Source organism: Hemiscyllium ocellatum, chromosome 14 (assembly GCF_020745735.1).
Source record: "Hemiscyllium ocellatum isolate sHemOce1 chromosome 14, sHemOce1.pat.X.cur, whole genome shotgun sequence".
NCBI lineage: Eukaryota > Metazoa > Chordata > Chondrichthyes > Orectolobiformes > Hemiscylliidae > Hemiscyllium > Hemiscyllium ocellatum.
The window spans coordinates 20,902,586-20,925,387 of NC_083414.1; the positions used below are offsets into that span (position 1 = coordinate 20,902,586).

Genomic DNA, 22,802 nt, shown 5'->3' on the forward strand with positions numbered 1-22,802 from the left:
TCATACCAGCAGAAGAGCAGTTGAGTTTCTGGCAGTCTCCAGGATAACAGAGCTGAAAAGACATCTCCAAGCAATCAGAACTACAAAAACATCTTCAGCTATTTAGCATTTCAAGTAGACAGAGCTTTTCTTAAAGTTTGCCGAGGCAATATCAGTCAATTAGGTAATGTCTGTGTATCACAAGAAATGACAACGATTGAGAGAATCATATCCGGTGGCTGGGCATAAAGTCTGAAAGGAGACAACCTCACTAGATCACTAAGGAATTAAAGAATTAAGATAGTAGTGATATTTCACTGGGGTAGGTGCCTTTAAAGGATATTGCTGGGAAAAAATGTTGAATTTTTCCTAAGTTTAGATCTTTCCAAGGTGTCATATACATAGTTTTGTTTTTTTCTTCTCTTTTGTGTAGTAAACTTACGTTATTTTGTTTAAAGTGCATTTGTAGCTTTGTAAAATATGTCTCGTGACTGATCATTATGGTAATCAAATTGCAAAAATAAAACTTACAATCTATCGAACTAAGTTTCCTTCTAAGATCTGATATGTCAAGTATTACTAAAAGCTTGGATCATAACAATTCAAAGAGGAAAGCACAAAAACAGTTTAAAATTATTGCAATGGCAACAAATTATTTAAATGGAAGTACAAGTGCTTGCAATAGTAGATATAAATACATTGCAAAATTAATTATTATCAATTGTTGCATTCAGGGTTTCAGCAGAGACAAATGAAAAGAAAAACCTAACGGACAGAATCCTTGAACTATCACTCAAGTACAGTTTTGTAACCCCATTAACATCAATGGTTGTTACAAAACCAGAGGAAAACAAGAATGACAGCTTTGTGGCTGACAAACCGTCAGAAGATGGTAATGTTTGAATACTATTACTTTTCATTCAGTCTTGATTTTGCAGATGACATTCACCTAGTGTATCAGTCAGCATATTCTGTGTAGGTTAGATTTAAAAAGCTACATATTTATCTTAATGGATTGATTAAGTTTTCATTTACTCATCTATTCAAGCTCTCATTTCAAAAGTAAAAATGTTTGTCATTTTTATAAATGACCTGGAGGAGGGGCTAGACGTTTGGGTGAGCAAGTTTGCGGATGATACGAAAGTCGGTGGAGTTGTCAACAGTGAGGAAGGATGTGGCAGGTTACAGCGGGATATAGATAAGCTGCAGAGCTGGGCAGAAAGGTGGCAAATGGAGTTCAATGTAGGTAAGTGTGAAGTGATTCACTTTGGTAAGAGTAACAAGAAGATGGAGTACTAGGCTAATGGTCGGATACTTGGTAGTGTGGATGAGCAGAGGGATCTTGGTATCCATGTACACAGATCTCTGAAAGTTGCCACCCAGGTAAATAGTGCTGTGAAGAAGGCATATGGCGTACTGGCTTTTATTGGTAGAGGAATTGAGGTCCGGAGTCCTGAGGTCATGTTGCAGTTGTATAAGACTTTGGTGTGGCTGCATCTGAAGTATTGTGTGCAGTTTTGGTCGCCATACTATAGGAAGGATGTGGAGGCACTGGAATGGGTGCAGAGGAGGTTTACCAGAATGTTGCCTGGTATGGTAGGAAGATCGTATGAGGAAAGGCTGAGGTACTTGGGGCTGTTTTCATTGGAGAAAAGAAGGTTTAGGGGTGACTTGATAGAGGTGTACAAGATGATTAGGAGTTTAGATAGGGTTGACCATGAGAACCTTTTTCCACATATGGAGTCAGCTATTACGAGGGGGCATAGCTTTAAATTAAGGGATGGTAGGTATAGGACAGATGTTAGGGGTAGATTCTTTACTCAGCGAGTCGTGAGTTTATGGAATGCCCTGCCAGTAGCAGTGGTAGACTCTCCCTCTTTATGGGCATTTAAATGGGCATTGGATAGACATATGGAGGATAATGGGCTAATGTAGGTTAGGTGGGCTTGGATCGGCACAACATCGAGGGCCAAAGCACCTGTACTGCACTGTATTTTTCTATGTTCTATTAATAAAACAAAATTCATATTCAATAAAATCAAAACTTAAGTTGCACAAATCAAAAGCTCTCTAAATAAGACCAGTTGTATGAATATTAAAGGCAGCAAAGAGAATTAATTGCATTGGATGAAGATAGTTGATTTTCAATGACATTGTTCTTAGATATAAATATACCCTTTTAAAATGAAAGCAATAATGCTATACAGTCATAATGTATTAGTATAAAAAGACATAGCTGAAGTATTTGTAGCATCTTAAGTCAGAAGTGCTGGTGGATGATTCATTTCAGTCTCCCAATGCATCATCATAGCCAAAATGATTCACTCCGTGTGATATCAAGAAAAGACAGAATACACTGGATACTTCTATTCACGCTGGCAACATTTGGCACTTATTCTGAAGACTTTGCTCTAAAACCAGTCACAGCCATAGCCAAGTTCTTCAAGTGTACTTGCAACATTGGGCATCAACCTGGCAGTGTAGAAAGTTGCCCAAGTATGTCCTGTCCACAAAAAGCAGAACAATCCAAATTGCCCATCTACTCTCAATCATTATCAAAGTGGAACATGTCATCAACAGCACTTTAATAAACTGGTTGTTAAGAGATTCCACAAGATACACTCAGCTCCTGATCTCATTGTTGCCTTGGTCCAAATAAATTGAATTCAAGAGGGAAAGTGAGAGTGACTGCTCTTGACACCATGTCTGCATTTGACTGACTGTGGCATCAAGAAGCAAAATAGAACAGGAGTCAACTGGAATCATGGGAAAAGTCTCCACTGCTTGGAGCCACCTGAATAAGGGCAAATGTTTGTGGTTGTTGGATATCAATAATCTTAGCCTCAAAACATCACTGCAAGAGTTTTTCTGGCTAGTGACTTAGGCCCAACCATTTTCAGCTGCTTCAGCAATGACCTTCCTTTCATTGATGTCCATATCCTCACTTCTACTGTCTCCCAACTCAATGTACTGTGAAATTACATTCATTTTTATTTGATTACACTTCCATGAATCATCTTGGAATGTTTTTCAACATTAAAGAAACTTTATAAATGCAAATTAAATGTCTTTGACTATACGCTTTCCACAGATGCAGTCCAACATGATGAGCACTTCGAACGTTCTCCGATTTTATATAAATGGAAGTGTCTGTTGTACATCTGTGATTCTATACTCCTCTAACATAAGAACATAGGAGCAGGAGTAGGCCATTCATGCTTGTTCTTTCCCTATTCCTCAGCGTGTACTTTTCTGCACATTTACACTCTCTTATGTAACCACGCAGAGACTGGTAGCAACTGGAAAATGCAAAACAATCTCTCTATACATGGCAGATCTATTTAAAAGTATAAGTATATATATGTTCTAATTTCTTTTTCAGAAAAAGTCCCAATACAACAAAGGCAATACAGTTATCCAGGACATGCATATAGTAAGTAAAACAAAAAATTAATCTTAATTTGGTGGTGCTACAAGAAATTGTAAGCTGTTATACAAGTGTAAGAAATTCATGATTAAGATAGATATATGAATGAAAGCATAATTGCAAGCAGGTGTCACCTCAGTAACCAAAGTGTAAAGCATTGGGTCTGGTAGCTCTGTGTGCAGGACAGGAAAGGACATCTGCCAGAACCAATACAGCAAAGGAAGCAAGTATACCAATGGAGTGGAAATGAAAATACTATCAGAAACAGATGAAGGGAAATTGTATGTTGCAATACACATTCACAGTGGTCTTAGCTGTATTCCTCAAAATTATAATTGGTTACATGACTGAAAGAACATTAGTTGTTTGTAACTTGAAGATGATATTGAAAATATCCAATTTCATGAGTTGCGGACTTTAGAAATATGACTTTTGGTTTGAGTGTTGTGATTTGTAAATGTAAAATAAATAGAAAGACCTGATTGAGAAATTGTTAACAACCCTGATGTAGATGCAAATCAAATAAGCTATTTTAATTACAATTAAAAAGCAATCTGTTTTATTCAATAAGGTCAGCATTGATTAAGGGAGATCCATAAACAATAGATGATTTATCTTTTGACTTTGGTTGGTATGGACCAGGACAGCGCCCCTCAAATCATTTCAAGAAAGTAGACTGGATCCTAACTTTGCTGGTTGATTTAAACTGGTCTAAAGTGGATATTCCAGGAGTGATTCAGCTGATCTCACCATTTAATTTTTAATAAAACAGAATTTATTTGCAAGATTGCCATACAAAACACAAACCGAAGAGAATAGAATTAAAGAATAACTTAACCGATCCAAAAACCCAACAGATTGTCCTAACTTAATGAAGCTGTTCCAAATTCCTGCAACAATTCCCATAACCACCCCTTGGCAAAAAAGGTAAAATCAAACACAGGGTCTTACAGGAGAAATGTCAGAGAGATGGCAAGAGATGCAGCATGGAACAACTTCTTCCATGTAACTTTTCTTTGACCAGCAGCCTCAAACTGGTTCTGAACAGCCAGACTGCTAAAATCGAAACCAAACTAGGGAAAAGCTGGGCTGGAAGAAGTGGCCACTCCCATTTCATTTACAAGTGTTTTTTCAACTTAAAAACTTCCTCAAGTAGATCACCCCAGACATTTCGGAACTTCTGACTTTATGACCTCCATAAAAAAAAACAAGGACAACATAACCTTGTTAAAGGAGCAGCATCATCACCGGTATAACCTTGATGTCCATATTAAACCAATAAAGCATTCAATTATTCACGTCAATTGTGGATTAAAGGAAACTAGGAGCAATTTGCAAATATGGGTGTTTCTTTGCAAAGCAGAAGATCTGGAGACAGTGCAATTATATCCAATAGAAATATTAATCATTCATGTGGGTTACAAAATCAAACTGTTTTGTTGAAGGGGATAAAGAATATTCTACCTGTTGTCATGGAATGATCTTTGACAGTGAGGACAATTTCTTTAGTTTAAACATAGTTGGTTGTTTCGTAGTTTGGAAGCAGTTGGCTTTGTCAGTCAGGAGAAATTGAGGAGTGCAGATGCTGGAAATCAGAATTGAGTGTATGGCGCTGGAAAATCACAGCAGGCCAAGCAGCATCCGAGGAGCAGGAGAATCGACATTTCGAGCATAAGCCCTTCATCAGGAATTATTCTGCTCCTTGGATGCTGTCTGACCTGCTGTGCTTTTCCAATGTCACACTCTCAGCTTAGTCAGTCAGCAGGAGATGTGGGAACAGAAGCTGTCAACCTGCCATGGAACTACAAACACAGGAGTTGTCAGGAATCAAGAGTGTTCTTAATTTTAAACCATTAAGCAATAATGCAATAAGGCCTTATGCGTGAGGTCTTAAAGGAAAGTTGGAGGGTTGTATAGCTAAAAGCTAATGGAAGGATCCATGTAAAAACCTTGTAAATCATAGAATAAATGGAACATGAAAAAAGACCAAAGTGAATTCCAGAGAGCTGCTCAGTTAATCACTCAGTTTTCAAATTTAGTTTTAAACACTAATGTTCCTTTAATAATCACAGCATTAGCTAAAATGAAGAATAGGCTGAATAAGTGAAAGAGGTAGTCCTTTAAAATCACCGTTGTGTTAAAATGTTGGTTGCAGAGGGGAAGAAAGTATTTGGAGACTCATTTATGTGAATTTAGATTTTATAAATTGTAGTGTTGGTGGAGAAATGTTTCCTTTGCTCCGTTGTTTACAATTTCCTCATGCCACTATTAGCCATTGCCTGCGGGAAGGGAACTGTTGTCAACCAAATATTTGATTTGACAGTTGATCAAAAGAGTGTTTTTTTTTAAACCAATCATGGCTTGTATTTTTGTTCTATGGAGCTGTATGCCTGTTAAACTGACATCATTAATATCTGATGCCTCTGAGCCACACTTTCAGCTGCAATACACATGAACCAAGGTGTACTGCAAAACAACCTTCCAAATTGTTAATTTTTCAGTATTTCCAAGTCATTTAACTATCTATTAGCTTACAATTAAGTTTAGAATTTAACAATGCTTTAGATGTTACTTAATTCTATTAGAAATAATCGTCTAAAGTTAGCATTATGAGAAAAATGTTGGACTCGGATTTTTTAAAATTGTATCAATAGATCAAAGTTTTAATGTTTTCCAGCAACATCATTGGCCAGCCCAAGCTTTATCAGTAAGTAATTTATGTACATTTAGATTTTAAACTGTTTCAATTCATTGTAGCAAGTGTCTTTGTCAAATATAAATTATTGATAATTGCAAACATCTTTTCTTCAATTACTTTCAAAAGCAAAGGTTTTCTTAATTGACACAACTAACAAATATATATATTCTTGATGTTCACTAACGAACGATCTTTAGTTCTTTAAGTATTGACCAAACATTAATTTTCATTTTTTTTTCTGCAGGTAAAAGACCCAGTTTCACTTATGGTAAGATGCAGCTTAAGCATTGCTTTATGTAGTTACATTAGTAAAATTTACAAATGTGTATAAATACATACAAAATTGACAGGAAAAAAAAGCACTCCATCAAGCCTTTCCCATTCTCATGACAACCAGAGCACCGTGTTTAAATGCTTACTTGGTTCCTCCATCCTGGTAGCCATATAATTTCTTGGAAAAGATAAAAGAATGAAGAAAATCTCAGGGCCAGTAAGAGGAAATTGCACAAGCAAATTCCTCACAATTCCCTTCAATTTAGGGAATCACACAGACAAATCTATAAAGATACTTATTTTCTACGATCTATGCCCAGTCAGAAAGCACTTGAACAATGAATTTGATCTATGTGGACATCAGTAAGGCACTCAACAAAGTTCCTAGACTGGTGAGCAAAGTTAGACCACACGAATAGGGAAGAACTAGCTATTTGGATATAAAACTGTATCGAAGAAAGAAGAAAGATCGTGGTGGTAGAGGGTTGCTTTTCAGACTGGAGGCCTGTGACCAATAATGTGCCATATGGATTGGTTCTGGATCCTCTGCTTATCATCATTTATATAAATGATTTGGATGTGAACACAGGAGATATGGTTAGTAAGTTTGCAGATGACACCAAAATTGGAGGTGCAGTGGACAGCGAATAAGATTACAACATGATCTTGATCCGATGGGCCAATGGGCTGAGATGTGGCATTTGGCGTTTGATTTATATAAATGCAAGGTCCTGCATTTTGGAAAGGCAAATCAGGGCAGGACTTACACACTTACTGGGAAGGACCTAAGGTGTGTGCTGAACAAAGAGAGACCTTGGAGTGCAGGTTTGTAGTTCCTTGAAAGTGGAGTTCCAGGTATACAGGATAGTGGAGAAGGTGTTTGATATGCTTGCCTTTATTAATCAGTACATTGAGTATATGAGTTGGGAGGTCATGTTGCAGCTGTAAAGGACATTAATTATGCCACTATTAGAATACTGCTTGCAATTCTGGTCTCCCTGCCATAGGAAGGATATTGTGAAACTTGAAAAGGTTCAGAAAATATTTACAAGGATGTTGGAAGATTTGAGCTATGGGGAGAGGCTGAATAGACTGGGGCTATTTTCTGTGAGAGTGTCAGAGGTTGAGGGGTGATCTTATAGAGGTTTATAAGATTATGAGGGGCATGAATAGGATAAATAGATAAGTTCTTTTCCCCATAGTGGAGGTGTCCAAACCTAGAGGACATAGGTTTTATGGTGAGAAGGGAAATATTTAAAAAGGACCTGAGGGGCAACATTTTCATACAGAGGGTGGTGCGTGTAAGGATTGAGCTGCCAGAGAAGGCGCCTGGATGGGTATTTGAACAGGAAGGATTTATAGGATATGGACCAAATGTTGGCAAATGAGGTTAGATTTCTTTTGGATATCAGGTTAGTACAGACTAATTGGACCAAAAGGTCTGTTTCAGTGCAGTGTATCTCTATGACTCTGTGACTGCAACTCCCAATCATATTCCTCCACACCAGCTAGCAATATATTCAAGAGACTAACTAATCTTTTGGAAAAGAAGAACGGTCCCACATTAATTCTCCTTAACCACATGTCCTTAACCTGTTAAATTGGAATTAAATTCTAGGTACTTTATTGGTCTCTACTGCTTCTGAGTAAACAGACAAAAAATCTTTGAGTCTTTTAAATAGCCAAGGATCCTAAAGCTGGAAATAGTCTTGAAGGAATCCTTTCCTAAAGGCAAATCATCACTTCATTATGTGGACAAAGTACTTCACATAACCCATGCTAGGAACTTACTGTGACAAAATTATTTTATTTTATTTTTATTGCATAGTTCTGCCAATGCAATCTAATATCTTATCAACTTTAGCTACAATTTCTCCACTTTGGTTGCACAGAAAATTTATGAACAGAGCATAGGAGCAGGAATAGGCTGATCATCTAACTCAATAGCCTATTCCTCCTTTCACCTATATCCTTTGATCCCGTTAGCTTCTAATACTGTATTCAACCTTGACTGCTTTCTATGATAGCAAATTCCTTTGACAGAAAGTGAGGACTGCAGATACTGGAGATCAGTCGAGAGTATGGTGCTGGAAAAGCACAACAGGGCAGGCGGCATCCGGGGAGCAGAAGAATCAACATTTCGGGCATAAGCCCTTCATCCCGATGAAGGGCTTATGCCTGAAGTGAATTTTATTGGATCATCGCTCTCTGCATGAAGAAACCATTCCCCATCTCAGTCCTAAATAGTTTATTCCACATTCTTAGAGTGTGATCCTGGTTCTATGCTCCCCAGCCAACAGGAACATCCCTCTTAGATCCACCCTGTCTGGTCCTGTTAGAATTTTATAGGTTTCTGTGAGCTACATGTGACAATAAATTCAATTCAATTCAATAGCTTCTCATTCTTCCGAATGGCAGCGAATATAATCCTAACTGATTCAACATCTCCTTACTCATCATTCCAGTAATCCCATGAATCATTCCAGAAAACTTTCACTGCACTCCCTCTATTGCAAGAACATCTTCCTCAGATAAGGAGGCCAAAACTGCACACAATATTCCAGAAGGCACCTCTCACTGCCACCATTGGGAATGGAGGAGTGGACCAGGTGTCCATAAGGAAAAGGTCCTTGCAGAGGATTGACAGGGGAGAATATGGATCTGGTAGTGGCATCCCACTGAAGATGGCAGAAATGGTGGCTAATGGTCCTCTGGTTGTGGATGCTGTTGGGCTGGTAGGTGAGGACAAAGAGGCCCCTATCACTGTTATGGGAGGGAATAGAGGGGATGAGGGCTGATGTGCGGCAGATGGGTTGAACACGGCAGAGGGCCCTGCCAATTATGGTGTCGGGGAATCCTTGGTCGAGGAAGAAGTGGACATTTCAGAGGCCCCCTTGTTGAAGTTGGTATCATCAGAACAGATGCAACAGAGGCAGAGAAATTGAGAGCATGGAATAGAGTCTTTACAGGAAGCAAGATGTGAGGATGTGTGGTCAAGGTGACTGGAGGAGTCAGTTGGCTTGTAGTGGATATTGGTGGGCAGCCTACCCCCAGAAATGGAAACAGAGATGTTGAGGAAGGGAAGAGAGCAGTTAGAGATGGACAGGTGAAGGTGAGAGTGGAGTAAAAACTGGAAGCGAAATTGATAAAACTTTCCCATTATAGACAAGAGAAAGAATGATATAACAGAGAAAACGTTGTGGATGAGGGCGGGAAGAAGACTGGTATAAGGAATGTTCCACATACCCCACAAAGAAACAGGCATAACTGGGGCCCATGTGGGTACCCATGGCCACCCCTCTGACCTGAAGGAAGTGAAAGGAGTTAAATGAGAAGTTCTTCAGGGTGAAGACGAGCTTGGCCAAGTGGAGGAGGATGATGGTGGATGGGGACAGTTCAGGCCTTTTTTTCCACGATAAAGTGGAGAATACTGAAATATTGATGGGAGATAGATATGGAAAGGGAATACACATTCATGATAAAGAGGAGGGGGCTGGAGCCCACAAACTAGAAATTCTGAAACTGACGTGAAGCATCAGAGAAATTGTGGATGTAAGTGGGAAGCGACTGGACAAGGGGAGAAAGAAATTGAGTAGAGATAGGAAGCGTTCTATGGGAGATTCATGGGCAGAAACAATGGGTTTGCCCGAGCAGTCCTGTTTGTAGATTTTAAGAAGGAGGTAGAAGTGAGCTAAGTGGGTTTGGAGACTATGTGCTTCAAGGCAGAGGCGGGGGGAGATCAACAGATGAAATGAGTTTAGTGACCATAATGGACACAATGGCCTGATGTACCTTGGGGCAGCCATTTATAGAAGAATTTGGGAATTTATGAGTCTGTAGCTCCAACAATTTATTACTACTAAGTCTCTGCTTTGTGTGATTTTCTGAGTTCCTCACTCTCTTCCATTTCATGATTTATTGCTGCTTCTGGTATATTATTTTTATCCTCTATAGTGAAGATTGATGCAAAATACCTGTTCATCTGCTGTTTACTTGCTTTCATTATTAATTTTTATTCCATTCTTATTTTCCTCTATGACTCATGCTCGAGTTCTCAATTCTTTGTTTAAAATGTTTATAGAGGTTCTTACTATCTGTTTTCATATTTCTGGCAAGGTTTCTCTCACGCTCTTGTTTTTCCTTGTTTATTAAGATTTTGGTCATATCTTGCATATTTTTTAATATTCTGTGCAATCTTATGATTTTCCACTTGTCATTGCAAAATCATATGCATTTCCATTTAATTTTGATGTTGTGGTTAACATCCCTAGTTAACTATGGATGTTGGGTCTATCCTTTGTAATTTTTGTTACTCTTTGGATAGTGGAACATAGGTAGTGGAGCAGTCAGTTTCAAGATTCTTGGCTGCGCAAGCTAGCTTAAGTTCTTTTGTCCTATTCTTTTTGAACTGGCTTGCTGACTGGTTCTCACCAGCAGTGCAAGAGATTTTTTTACCTTAAATGCAGGGGAGACTACTGGATGGTTTTTTGACTGTGACTTTCACAGCACATTAGTATCAAACCCAGGCTAGTACACAAGTATCTCAGCCTACTGGAACATGCAAACATATCAGCCTACTAGCAGATACAAGCAGACTTTTAACTCCTATCCTTAATGTATTCTTAAAAGGCAAAAACACCTGTTGTCCAGACTGCTGCTTTTGCCTATCATGATCATAGTCTGAAATATTCACAGGAAATTATAGTTCACTTTGTCACATATTTCTCTCTTTGAAGTTTCCTTGATAGCTTCCTGCTTCCTCCAGTGTTCTTCTCCAGATATCCACTGAATTTATCAGTCATCTTTTGGCTGCATCTCTCGGCTGCATCTCTCTTAAATATCGCTAATGGGATGAGGCCGAAGGTGGCTTGGTCAGCATTTTTCGCCATCCGTGGTTGCCCACATCTTCCACAGTACTACGGGTCTGAGGTCACATTTAGGCCATACCAGGAAAGGATGGCAGATTTACTTATCCAAAGGACATTATGTTTTTATGGCAATTGACATGGTTGCTGTTAGGCTAGCTTAATTATCCAAATATTTTATGAATTCAATCACAACCATCTGCTGTGGTAGAATTCAAACTTATGTCTCGAAACCATTAGCCTGAGTTTCAGATTGTTAGTTCAGTAACATTACCAGTATACCCCCACTTCTCTCTGGATAGTTAAAAAACACATGTTGCATTTGAAAGTTCAATATGTTCATAAATTGTCCCAGGGTTATGATCAATGGTCATGATAAGAGGAGATCTATGAGTTTAGGTACATAATTCTTTGAAATTTGCATCACTGGTAGACAGCGTGGTAAGGAGGCATTTAGCATGCTTGCCTTCATTGCTCAGCTCTGAGTATAGGAGTTGGGAAGTCATGTTGAGATTGTACAGGTTGTTGGTGAGGCATCTTCTGGGGTACTGTTAGCAGTTCTTGTCATCTGTTACAGGAAGGATATTATTAAATTGGAGAATATTCATAAAAGATTTGTCAGGATGTTGCTGGGAATGGAGGCTTTAAATTATAGAATTACGTTGGATAGGCTGAGACCTTTTTCACTGGAGCGTAGAAGGTTGAGGGATGGGTGACTTTATAGAGGTTTATAAAATCATGAGGGACATAGATAAGGTGAATGACAAGCATCTTTTCCCTGCATTGGAAGAGTTCAAAACTAGGGAGTGAGAAAAGAAAGTTTTAAAATGGACCTGAGGGACAACCTTTTTATACAGGGTGTATTCCATATGTGGAATGAATTGCCAGAGGAAGTGGTGGATGTAGGTGGGCCAAATATAGTCAAGTGGGACTAGTTTAGTTTGGAAACATGGTCAGCATGGACTAGTTGAACTTAAAGGGCTGATTTCATGCTGTATGACTCTATTATTCTATACCAGCAACATACTTTTCTCCCTCAACCTGTACCGCTCCCTGCAAATGATACAGAGGTAGGTATTTTCTTGGCTAACAAATGAGTCAATTTTTTATGGGGAAGGCAGTATTGAACTAAGTTGGATCAACCATGATTTTATTGAACTGTGGAGCAGGCTTAGTGCTGGAATGACCAATTCCAGTTCCTTATCTGTCTGCTTGTATATGCATAAACTGTGTTGGCCTTACCAAGATTCATGTCACTTAATTTATTTAGATTTGTCATTATGCATTTCTTCAAATCTAAATCTCTGTTTTTGATTCTAATTTTCCTGTCTTAACATGTTCAGATTTACTTGCTATCTGCAAGCATACAAACAACATTCCCAATACCATTGTCTAGGTCATTAATAAAGACAGAGAAGAGTAATGGACCCAGGGGCTATTGCAGGGACCACCACTCGTAGCATAATTCCCAACTGAATTTGATTAATTAACTATTTTGGCTGTCAGGTTTGTGACAATTCATAAGACAGCATTTAAAAATCCTACTGTTACCATTGGAGTCTATTTTGAAAAGTAACCTTTTACAAAGTTTCTTTAACATTTTCTGAATGGAACCAACAGTAAAGGTAGCTGAAAATGTATTGCTGGAAAAGCGCAGCAGGTCAGACAGCATCCAAGGAGCAGGATAATCGACGTTTCGGGCATGAGCCCTTCTTCAGGGGTGACCTTCCTGAAGAAGGGCTCATGCCCGAAATGTCAATTCTCCTGGTCCTCGGATGCTGCCTGACCTGCTGCGCTTTTCCAGCAATACATTTTCAGCTCTGATCTCCAGCATCTGCAGTCCTCACTTTCTCCAATAGTAAAGGTATCCTGGATTGATTCATCTTGTTTGTTAATTTGGTAACTTGCTCAAAAATATTGTTCACTGCCTCCAACTTACCATCTGGAATTTAAGCATCATGTACTGACTGACCTTTGGGAAATAATCATAATATGACTAAGTTTGAAGCTGCTATATGTACTTTTTTGCAACAAAACCAGATATGGCCAGAGAAATTTTTGTATCGGATTTCCAGCATCTGCAGTCATTTTATTTCAGTACTTTTTAGTGCTCTGAAGGATCTTCAGACATAGCTGTAAACGCTTTTACTACTGCTCCCACAATTGCAGTGTATTTTCATTTCCAGAGATCTCTTGGCAATTCACATATTTTTCTGTCTTTCTCAATTGCATGTGATGATTTCCCCTGTGAGATAAAAGCTAGTGTTGAATGACTTCTTTGTTTTATTTTACTTCAAAAATGAAACTGTATCCCTTTAAAGCCCAAACTCTGTTCACTGTAAATATCCATGGCCTACCAGAGGCCAATTTCTATTTGGCACATCGTAAGATTCATTACAGGGTAATTATTTTAAATCCTGGCTCCCTGCCATCAGAAAATGCAAATGAAAATACCTAGCTTTTATTCAAGACTGTTTTACAGTTGTAACAATGTATGAAATTGAATTACATGTAACAAGTTTTCAGTCCATAAAAGAAGTGAAAATGACTTCATCTTTGACATCTTTTCAAGTTGACAGTGATCCTCATTTTGTCATTTCAATAAACGATCATAGTGATGCCATTTGTTTCAACATTGATGGTAAACCAGGAGCAATCCTAAATCTGGTCACAGATCCATATACAGGTAGGTGTAATCTTTGTTACAAATTGTCTCAAGGAAACATTTTGAGTTAACAGGTCATAATGACATTAAAGTTGACCTTTGCAGAATTTTATTGTTTGATGTGCCCACATTCCTGGCTGATAAAGGAACATCTATTGGCATGGTGGCTCAGTGGTTAGCATTACTGCCTCAAAGTGCCAGGGATCCAGGTTCGATTCCAAAGTCTGATGACTATCTGTGTGGAGTGTGCATAGTCTCCCTGTGTCTGTGTGGATTTCCTCTGGGTGCTCCAGTTTCCCCCCACACTCCAAAGATGTGCAGGTTAGGTGAATTAGCCTTGTTAAAATGCCCAAAGTGTTCAGGGATGTGTAGGTTAGGTGTGTTAGTCATGGGTAATTGTACAGGAATGGGTTTGGGTGGGATACTCTTTGTAGGGTCAGTGTGGACTTGTTAGGCCAAAGGGTCTATTTCCACATGGTAGGAATTCTATGATCTGAAGCAAAGCATTTAATCTAATAGAAGAAAAGATGAGGAAATGTAGGAGGAGGCCATTCAGCCTTTTGAGCCTGCTCCGCCATTCATCACGATTATGGCTGATTGTCCAACTCAATAACCTAATCCTACTTTCTCCCCATAATCTTTGATCCCATTCACCTCAAGTGCTATATCTAGCCATCTCTTGTAGACATTCAATGTTTTGGCATCAGATACCTCCTGTGGTAATGGATTCCACAGGCTCACCACTCTTTGAGTGAAAACATGTCTCCTAATCTCCTTTGTAAATGGTCTCCCCCAAATCCTCAGACTGTGACCCCTGGTTCTGGAAAATTGTCCCTGCATCTATCCTGTCTAATCCTGTTAGAATTTTACAAATCTCCATGAGATTCGCCCCTCATTCATCTAAACTCCAGTGAAAACAATCCTAACTTAGTCAGTCTCTTTTCATATGTGAGTCCCGCCATCCCCAGAATCAGCCTGGTAAACCTGAAGTTTATAATTTTATGAAGTGGCCCAAGTAATTTTATTTCATGCAAATCTTATGAATTATTTATTTGATGTTTATTTCTTCATTATTTCCTCATATTTTTACTTGTGGGATCTCTGAAAAATCTTGCTGGCTATTCACAATAATGATCATTTGGATTCATCTATTAGCTTCATGTAAAAGTGATATTTCAAAAATGTAATTTGTTGTTGTGACAATTAATTAGCTTTAATTAATATATTTGACATTTTCATGCAGATTTTGTAGTAAATGGAGAATTGATTGGAGAGAAGAAAATAGAAGCTAACAAGAAAATAAATACATACTTTGGAAAGTTTGGAATTGTGAACAACAAAATGGATGTTAAAGTTGAAGTATCAACTAAAACAATTACAGTATTTCATGGAGAAGACAAGATTGTTTTCCCCTGGTCAGCAACTGCATCTTTAACAAAAGAAAGGTACAGTTGTGCAGTTATATAGTTTGTATTTCTGGAATCAAATGGTGCCATCATAAATATAAATACAGCCAAAAAGCAAAATGTTCAAGTGGTTTGATTCTAACAAAATGCTTTGCAAAGTCAAAGTAATTTATATATGAATGCACTTTCATTGACATAGTTTTTTTTGCATTTTTAAAGTTATATTAGTTATAGTGTAGCATGGTGGCACAGTAGTTAGCACTGCATCTTCACAGCGTGAGAGACCAGGGTTTGATTCCAGCCATGGGCAACTGTCTGAATGGAGATTGCATATTCTCCCTGTATCTGTGTGGGTTTGCTCCAATTGTCTCCCACAGTCCAAAGATGTGCAGGTTAGATGGATCGGCATACTCAATTGCCCTGTAGTGCTCAGGGATGTGAGGGCTAGGTAAGTTAACTATGGCTAAGAGGTTAGGGGGATAGGATAGGATGCAGTTTGGTGGGTCAGTGCAGACTCAATGGGCCGAATAGCCTCTATCTTAACTGTATAGATTCTATATGTGGTGAAAGGAGCTTGGCAAAAACACAAAGAATGACCAAAATGTCACCATTATATAAAAAAACGAAATAGCAATATCGCTGCAATAGCAGCTCTAAGTGAAGATATTTAACAGTAAAGTAAGAATAAGAATAACCTGAAGTAAGGTCAATCAGATCTATTATTAAGGAACTCTGAACAACTTATTTAGAAGACCTGACAAATTTAATGGAGTTTGATAAAATTCTGTTTGCTGCATTTATTCAAGTTCTTGAGGAAGCAACTGGAAAGGTAAATGAATATGGTATGTGGTATGCCTCACTTTCCAAAAGATAACTGAGTACGTGCCATTCAGGGGTCTAATATGCCAGATAACAGTGCACAGCATTGGGTTTAATGTATTAGCAGAGATAGAGATTTGGTTAATGGAAGAAGCAGAGTGTAAGGATAAATGGGATATTCTCAATGTAGCAGGCTATAATTTGTGGAATACCACAAAGATCACTTCTGAGGCCTCAGGTGTTTACAACCCATATAAATGATTAGATAGACACTTTGTTTACATATTAATTTATGAAATATGGTCATCATTGGCTAGAACATCAATTATTGTCCATTCCTAATTTTTCTTGTGAGAAGGTAGCAAACTGTCATCTTGATTCTCTCACATCCACTTAGGCTGAGCACACTCATACTGCTGTTAGGAAGTGGGTTCCAGGATTGTAACTCCATGTCATTAAATAACAGAAATGTAATTACAAGTCAAGATGGTGTGTAGTTTGCATAAGGGATGCTTGTACATAGTGATCCTCTCATTCATCGGCTGTTTTGTTCTTCTAGATGGTAGAGGTAGCATGTTTAGTTGGTGGTGTTGAAGGAACCTTCGTGACCTGCTACAGAGCATCTTTTAAATGACACACACTGCTGCAATTGAAGGAGTGAATACTGGACATGGTGGTTGGGGTAACAATCGAGTAGGCTGCTGAATCCTGAATGTGTTGAGCTTCCTAAGTGTAGGAGCTGCATTCAGCCAGGCAAGTGAAAAGTATGCCTTCACTCATGACTTGCCATGAAGTTGGTTGACGGCATTTGAGGAGACAGGAAGTGAATTACTCACCTCAGACTTCCTCATCTTTGACCTGTTCTTATAGCCACTATGCTTATTTGATTGGTTAGGTTCAGTTTCTGGTTAATGACAATTCTCCAGGATGTTGACATTGGGGGTTTTAGTTATGGTAGTGCCAGGGAATGTAGATGGGAAACAGTTAGGTGCTCTCTTGTTGGAGATGGTCTTTGCAGGAAACTTGTGTGGTATGAATATTACTAGCCATTTATCAGCACAAACTCTTGCTGAATATGGACACAGACTGCTTCAGTATCTCAGGGGTCAATAATAATGCTGAACATTGTGATATCATTAGCAACCAACCGTGTCTGACTTCATGATTGAGGTAAAGCAATTGATGAAGCAACTCAAAATAGTTGCATCCAGGATACCAGCCTGAGGAAGGCTTGGCCTCATGTGGAACAGTGGTAGTATCCCTACCTCTGAGCCAGGAGACACAGTTTAAAGTCCTGCATTCTCCAGAGGTTAATAATAACATTAGTGAAAACGCTAGTTAGAAAATGAGGAACCCCGGCTGTGACGTCCTAGGACTGAGATGATTGGCCTTTAAGAAGACAACTGTTTTTCTTGTGCTCAGTTTGACTCCAAGCAGAGGAGAATTTACCTCTGATTTCCGTGGACTTCAGTTTTGATAGGACACCTTGATGTCATACTCAGTCAAACGCTATGCTGATATCAAGGAAAACTCTCTCCCCTCAGCTGTTTTACACATCTTTTCAAAAAGGCTGTAATAAGGAAAGAATTTCAGTGGCCCTGACAGAACTTATATTTACTGAACATATACGTTGCTACTGATTAAGTGCCACTATAGTATTATTCACAAATCCTTCCTTTGCTGAGGAACCTTGGAGTGCAGTTTCATAGCGCCTTGAAAGTGGAGTTGCAGGTAGATAGGATAGAGAAAAAAGTGTTTGGTATGCTTTCCTTTAATGGTCAAGAGTTTTGAGTACAGGAGTTGAGAGGTCATGTTGCAGCTCTAAAGGAGGTTGATTAGACCACTTTTGGAATATTGCGTGCAATTCTGGTCGCCTTCCTATCGGAAGGATATTGTGAAACTTGAAAGTGTTCAGAAAAGATTTACAAGGATGTTGCCAGAATTGGACGATTTGAGCTATAGGGGGAGGCTGAACAGGCCGGGGCTGTTTTCCCTGGAGTGTTGGGGATTGAGGGGTGACCTTGTAGATGTTTATAAAATCATGAGGGGCATGGATAGGATAAATAGATAAAGTCTCTTCCCTGGGGTGGGGGAGTCCAGAACTAGAGGGCATTGGTTTAGGGTGAGAGGGGAAAGATATAAGAGAGACCTGAGGGGCAACCTTTTCATGCAGAGGGTGGCATGTGTATGGAATGAGCTGCCAGAGGAAGTGGTGGAGGCTGATATGATTCCAACATTTAAAAGGCATCTGGATGGATATATGAAGAGAAGGGGTTTGGAGGGATATGGGCCAGGTGTGGCAAGTGGGACTAGATTGGGTTGGGATATCTGGTCGGCATGGACAACTTGGACCAAAGGGTCTGTTTCCATGCTGTACATTTCTATGACTCTATGGCAGCAATTGGCTGGGTTGGATATGTCTTCTTTTTTGTGTGTAGGGCCTGTGCAATTTTTCATGTTGCTGGGTAGTCGCCAGTGTAATAGCTATACTGAAAGTTGGAGGTGGAGTTCTTTTTGGAGCATGGTTTTAGTACTGTTACCAGAATATTGCTCGGATCCTTGGCCTTTGCAGTTTCCAGTACATTCAGCTGTTTCTTAATATCACATGCGGTTAATCAAGTTGGCTAAAGACTAGCAGCTGTGATACTGTGGTCTCAGGAGAAGGCCAAGATGTATAATCCACTTGCTACTCTGGGTAAAGATGGATGCAGATATTTCAGCTTTGTGTTTTGCTGGCTCTCCCATTATTAAGGATAGGATATCTGCGGAGGCTCCTCTTGCTATCTGTTTAACTGTTCACAAGGTCTGAATGCAACATGACTATAGAACTTACATTTAATCTAAATAAAACAAAGAAATTAGGAGCAGGAGTATGCCAGTCAAACCTGCCATGACATTCAATATGATCAAGGCTGATCTTATATACCAATGTCATATCCTTGCTTACTCTGCATACCCCTTGGTTACTTCAAAATCAAAAAATTATTAATTTTTTTCTTGAATTTATTCAAAGGCTTGATCACCATAGTCTTCTTTTGTGGAGAATTTCATAGGTTTATTATTTTTTAAGTGAAGAAATCTTTCCTCATCTCAGCCCTAAATCGCCTACCTAGTAACCTAAAACACTGTGACTCCTGGTTCTAGAATCCCCAACCACCTTCCCTACATCTACATCTACCCTGTTCAGTCCCGCTACAATGTTGTCCATTTCAATCAGAGTTCCTTATATCCTTTCAAACTCTAGTGAATACTAGGCCCAGTCAAATCAATCTTTCTTCATAATGCAATCCTGCCATCTCCAGTATCAGCCTGCTGAACCTCTGCTCAATCCCAAGTATATTCTTTCTTAGGAAGGAAGAACATAACTGCATGCAATACTCCAGGTATGATCTCACCACTACCACCATATAACTGTAGAAAGACATCTCTACCTCTGAAATTAAGTCCACTTTCAATGACCACCAATATACCATTTGTCTTCCTAATTTTTTGTTGCATCTGCCTGTCTACTTTTATTGAGTGGTGTTCAAGGATACCCAGATTCCTTTTTACTTTGATATTTTGGCTATGGAATCAACCAACTTTGTTGCATGCTGATTCCACTGTTCAGCATGCAAGAATTCCTGTGTTATAGTTTCACCAAGTTGACAACTCATTTTTATTTACGATTAGTGCTGTTCCTGGCAAGCTCCTTTGCACTCCTCAGTGAGCTAGGGTTGATCATCAGCCTGATGGCAATGATAGTGTGGTAGACATGTCAGGCCACGTGGTTACATATTGTGTTGGAGTACAATTCTGCTGTTTCTGATAGCTCACAGTACCTCATGGATACTCATTGATTTGTCAGATATGATTGAATTCTAGCCAGTTTAGCATTGTGCTACTTCCACACTGCATATCAGAAGGCATTCTCAATGCGAAAACAGGACTTCATCTCCAGAAGGATTGTGCAGTGGTCACTCCCACTGTCTTGGATAGATGCATCCATGACAATTAGATTGATGAGCATGAGATGAAGTAAGACTTTTCCCCCTTTTGTTGGTTTCCTTATCACATCTTGCAAACCTAACGTGTATCCTTTAGGATTTTTTAACTGGTGGTGCAACTCAGCATCTCTAGGTAATTGTTGCTGAAGTCCCACCGAGAGTAAGTTCTATGCTCTTGTCTCTTTCGTGGCAGGAAGTGAGAGTAGTGAGGTGGGGGAATAATGGGTATAAGATGATAAGCTGAAGGAGGTTTCTTTGCAGATGTCTTCCTTTCCAACTGGAGATGTTACCTTATTTCTTGAGACTTCATGGGGTCCGGTGTCAATGTTAAGGTCTCCCAGTGCAACTCTGTTTCTTTTTGAAATATATCTGTTTACAGATAAATAGACTAACAAATCAGAATGGAACCATTATCCTTGCCCACATTCAGTGGTGCAGGGTGAGGAAGTTATAACAGACCACTATTTAAAGTCGGTCGTTGTGGATGCATATAAAGATTGTTAATAACGGATTATCCGAAAAGATAATTGAATGATTTGCATAGATTCAATGTTCAGTATATTAAAGTTTAGATAGAATATAATTTATTATTTCTAACATTTATTTCCTAGCTTCTCAATTTCAATCATAAAAGAAAGGAATCTCACACTAACAATGGGAGATGATGCAACATTTGTTATTGTATTGCATCGCGTCTGGAAAAATCACCCTCTGCACAGAGACTTTCTGGGATTTTATACACTTGATAGCCACAGGTTTTCAAATATGACTCATGGATTGCTTGGTATGTATTCACTTCATTAATTGCTCATAGATAAACATACTACCACTAATGGCTGCGCCTTGAGCTGCCAGTCCTTAACCTCTGGTATTTTCACCCTAAATTTTTCTGCGTTTTCTCCAAGATACTGCTATCTTTTCTCTAACTACTGCTAAAAATTTCAACCAAGCTTTGATTCTCAGTCCTAGCATTATCAAATCATGTGCTGCATCATCTTTTAGAGTCATAGAGATGCAAACAGCACGGAAACAAAGCCTTCAGTCCAACTCGTCCATGCCGACCAGATATTCCAACCCAATCTAGTCCCACTTGCCAGCACTTGGCCCATATCCCTCTAAATCCTTTCCATTCATATATCCATCTAGATGCCTTTTAAATGTTGCAATTGTACTAGCCTCCACCACTTCCTCTGGCAGCTCATTCCACACACGTACCACCCTCTGCATGAATAAATTGCCCCTGAGTTCTTTTTTATACCTTTACCCTCTCGCCCTAAACCTATGCCCTCTAATTCTGGAGTCCCCAACCTCAGGGAAAAGACTTTATCTATTTATCCTATCCATGCCCCTCACAATTTTATAAACCTCTACAAGGTCATCCCTCAGCCCCCAACGCTCCAGAGAAAACAGCCCTAGTCTATTCAACCTCTTCTCTTGCTCAAATCCTCCAACCCTGGCAACATCCTTGTAAATTCTTTCTGAACCCTTTCAAGTTTCACAACATCTTTCCGATAGGAAGGAGACCAGAATTGCATGCAATATTCCAACAGTGGCCGAACCAATGTCCTGTACAGCCACAACATGATTCCCAACTCCTGTACTCAATACTTTGACCAATAAAGGAGAGCATACCAAACGCCTTCTTCACTATCCTAACTACCTGCGACTCTTTCAAGGAGCTATGAACCTGCACTCCAAGGTCTCTGTTTAGCAACACTCTCTAGGGCCTTACCATTAAGTGTATAAATCCTGCTAAGATTTGCTTTCCCAAATTGCAGCACCTTGCATTTATCTAAATTAGACTCCAGCCCATTGGTCCATCTGATCAAGATCCTGTTGTAATCCAAGGTAACATTCTTCGCTGTCTGCTACACCTCCAATTTTAGTGTCATCTACAAACTTACTAACTATACCTCATCCAAATTACTTATATAAGTGACAAAAAGTAGTCGACCCAGCACTGATCCTTGTGGCACACTACTGGTCACATGCCTCCAAAATTTGAAAAACAACCCTCCAGCACCACCCTCTGTCTTCTACTTTTGAGCCAGCTCTGTATGCAAATAGTCAGTTCTCTCTGTATTCCATGAGATCTAACACTGCTAACCAGCCTCCCATGGGGAACCTTGTCGTACGCCTTACTGAAGTCCATATAGATCACGTCTACCATTCTGCCCTCCTCAATCTTCTTTGTTACTTCTTCAAAAAACTCAATCAAGTTTGTGAGACATGATTTCCCACGCACAAAGCCATGTTGAGTATTCCTAATTAGTCCTTGCTTTTCCAAATACATGTACATCCTGTCCCTCAGGATTCCCCTCAATAACTTGCCCATCAATGACATCAGGCTCACCGGTCTATAGTTCCCTGGCTTGTCCATACCACCTTTCTTAAACAGTGCCACCACATTAGCCAACCTCCAGTCTTCCGGCACCTTACCTGTGACTATCAATAATTTAAATATCTCTGCAGGAGGCCCAGCAATCACTTCCCTAGCTTCCCACAGAGTTCTAGGGTATACCTGATCAGGTCCTGGGGGTTTATCCACTTATATATGTTTTTAAGACATCCAGCACTTCCTCTTCTGTAATATGGACATTTTTCAAATGTCACCATCTATTTCCCTACATTCTATATCTTCCATGTCCTTTTCCACAGTAAACATGGATGCAAAATACTCGTTT

General features: G+C 39.3%; 1 protein-coding gene across 1 annotated transcript in view; it reads left to right on the top strand.

Annotated features, from left to right (window-relative positions):
- LOC132822464 (inter-alpha-trypsin inhibitor heavy chain H3-like) overlaps window positions 1-22,802 on the top strand; it is an 85,687-nt gene that overhangs the window by 59,592 nt on the left and 3,293 nt on the right. The window contains exons 14-20 of the mRNA XM_060835843.1: window positions 714-871; window positions 3,362-3,412; window positions 6,084-6,113; window positions 6,349-6,372; window positions 13,815-13,928; window positions 15,151-15,352; window positions 20,730-20,902. Coding sequence (XP_060691826.1) covers window positions 714-871; window positions 3,362-3,412; window positions 6,084-6,113; window positions 6,349-6,372; window positions 13,815-13,928; window positions 15,151-15,352; window positions 20,730-20,902 — 752 coding nt within the window. The remainder of the gene's footprint in view (window positions 1-713; window positions 872-3,361; window positions 3,413-6,083; window positions 6,114-6,348; window positions 6,373-13,814; window positions 13,929-15,150; window positions 15,353-20,729; window positions 20,903-22,802) is intronic.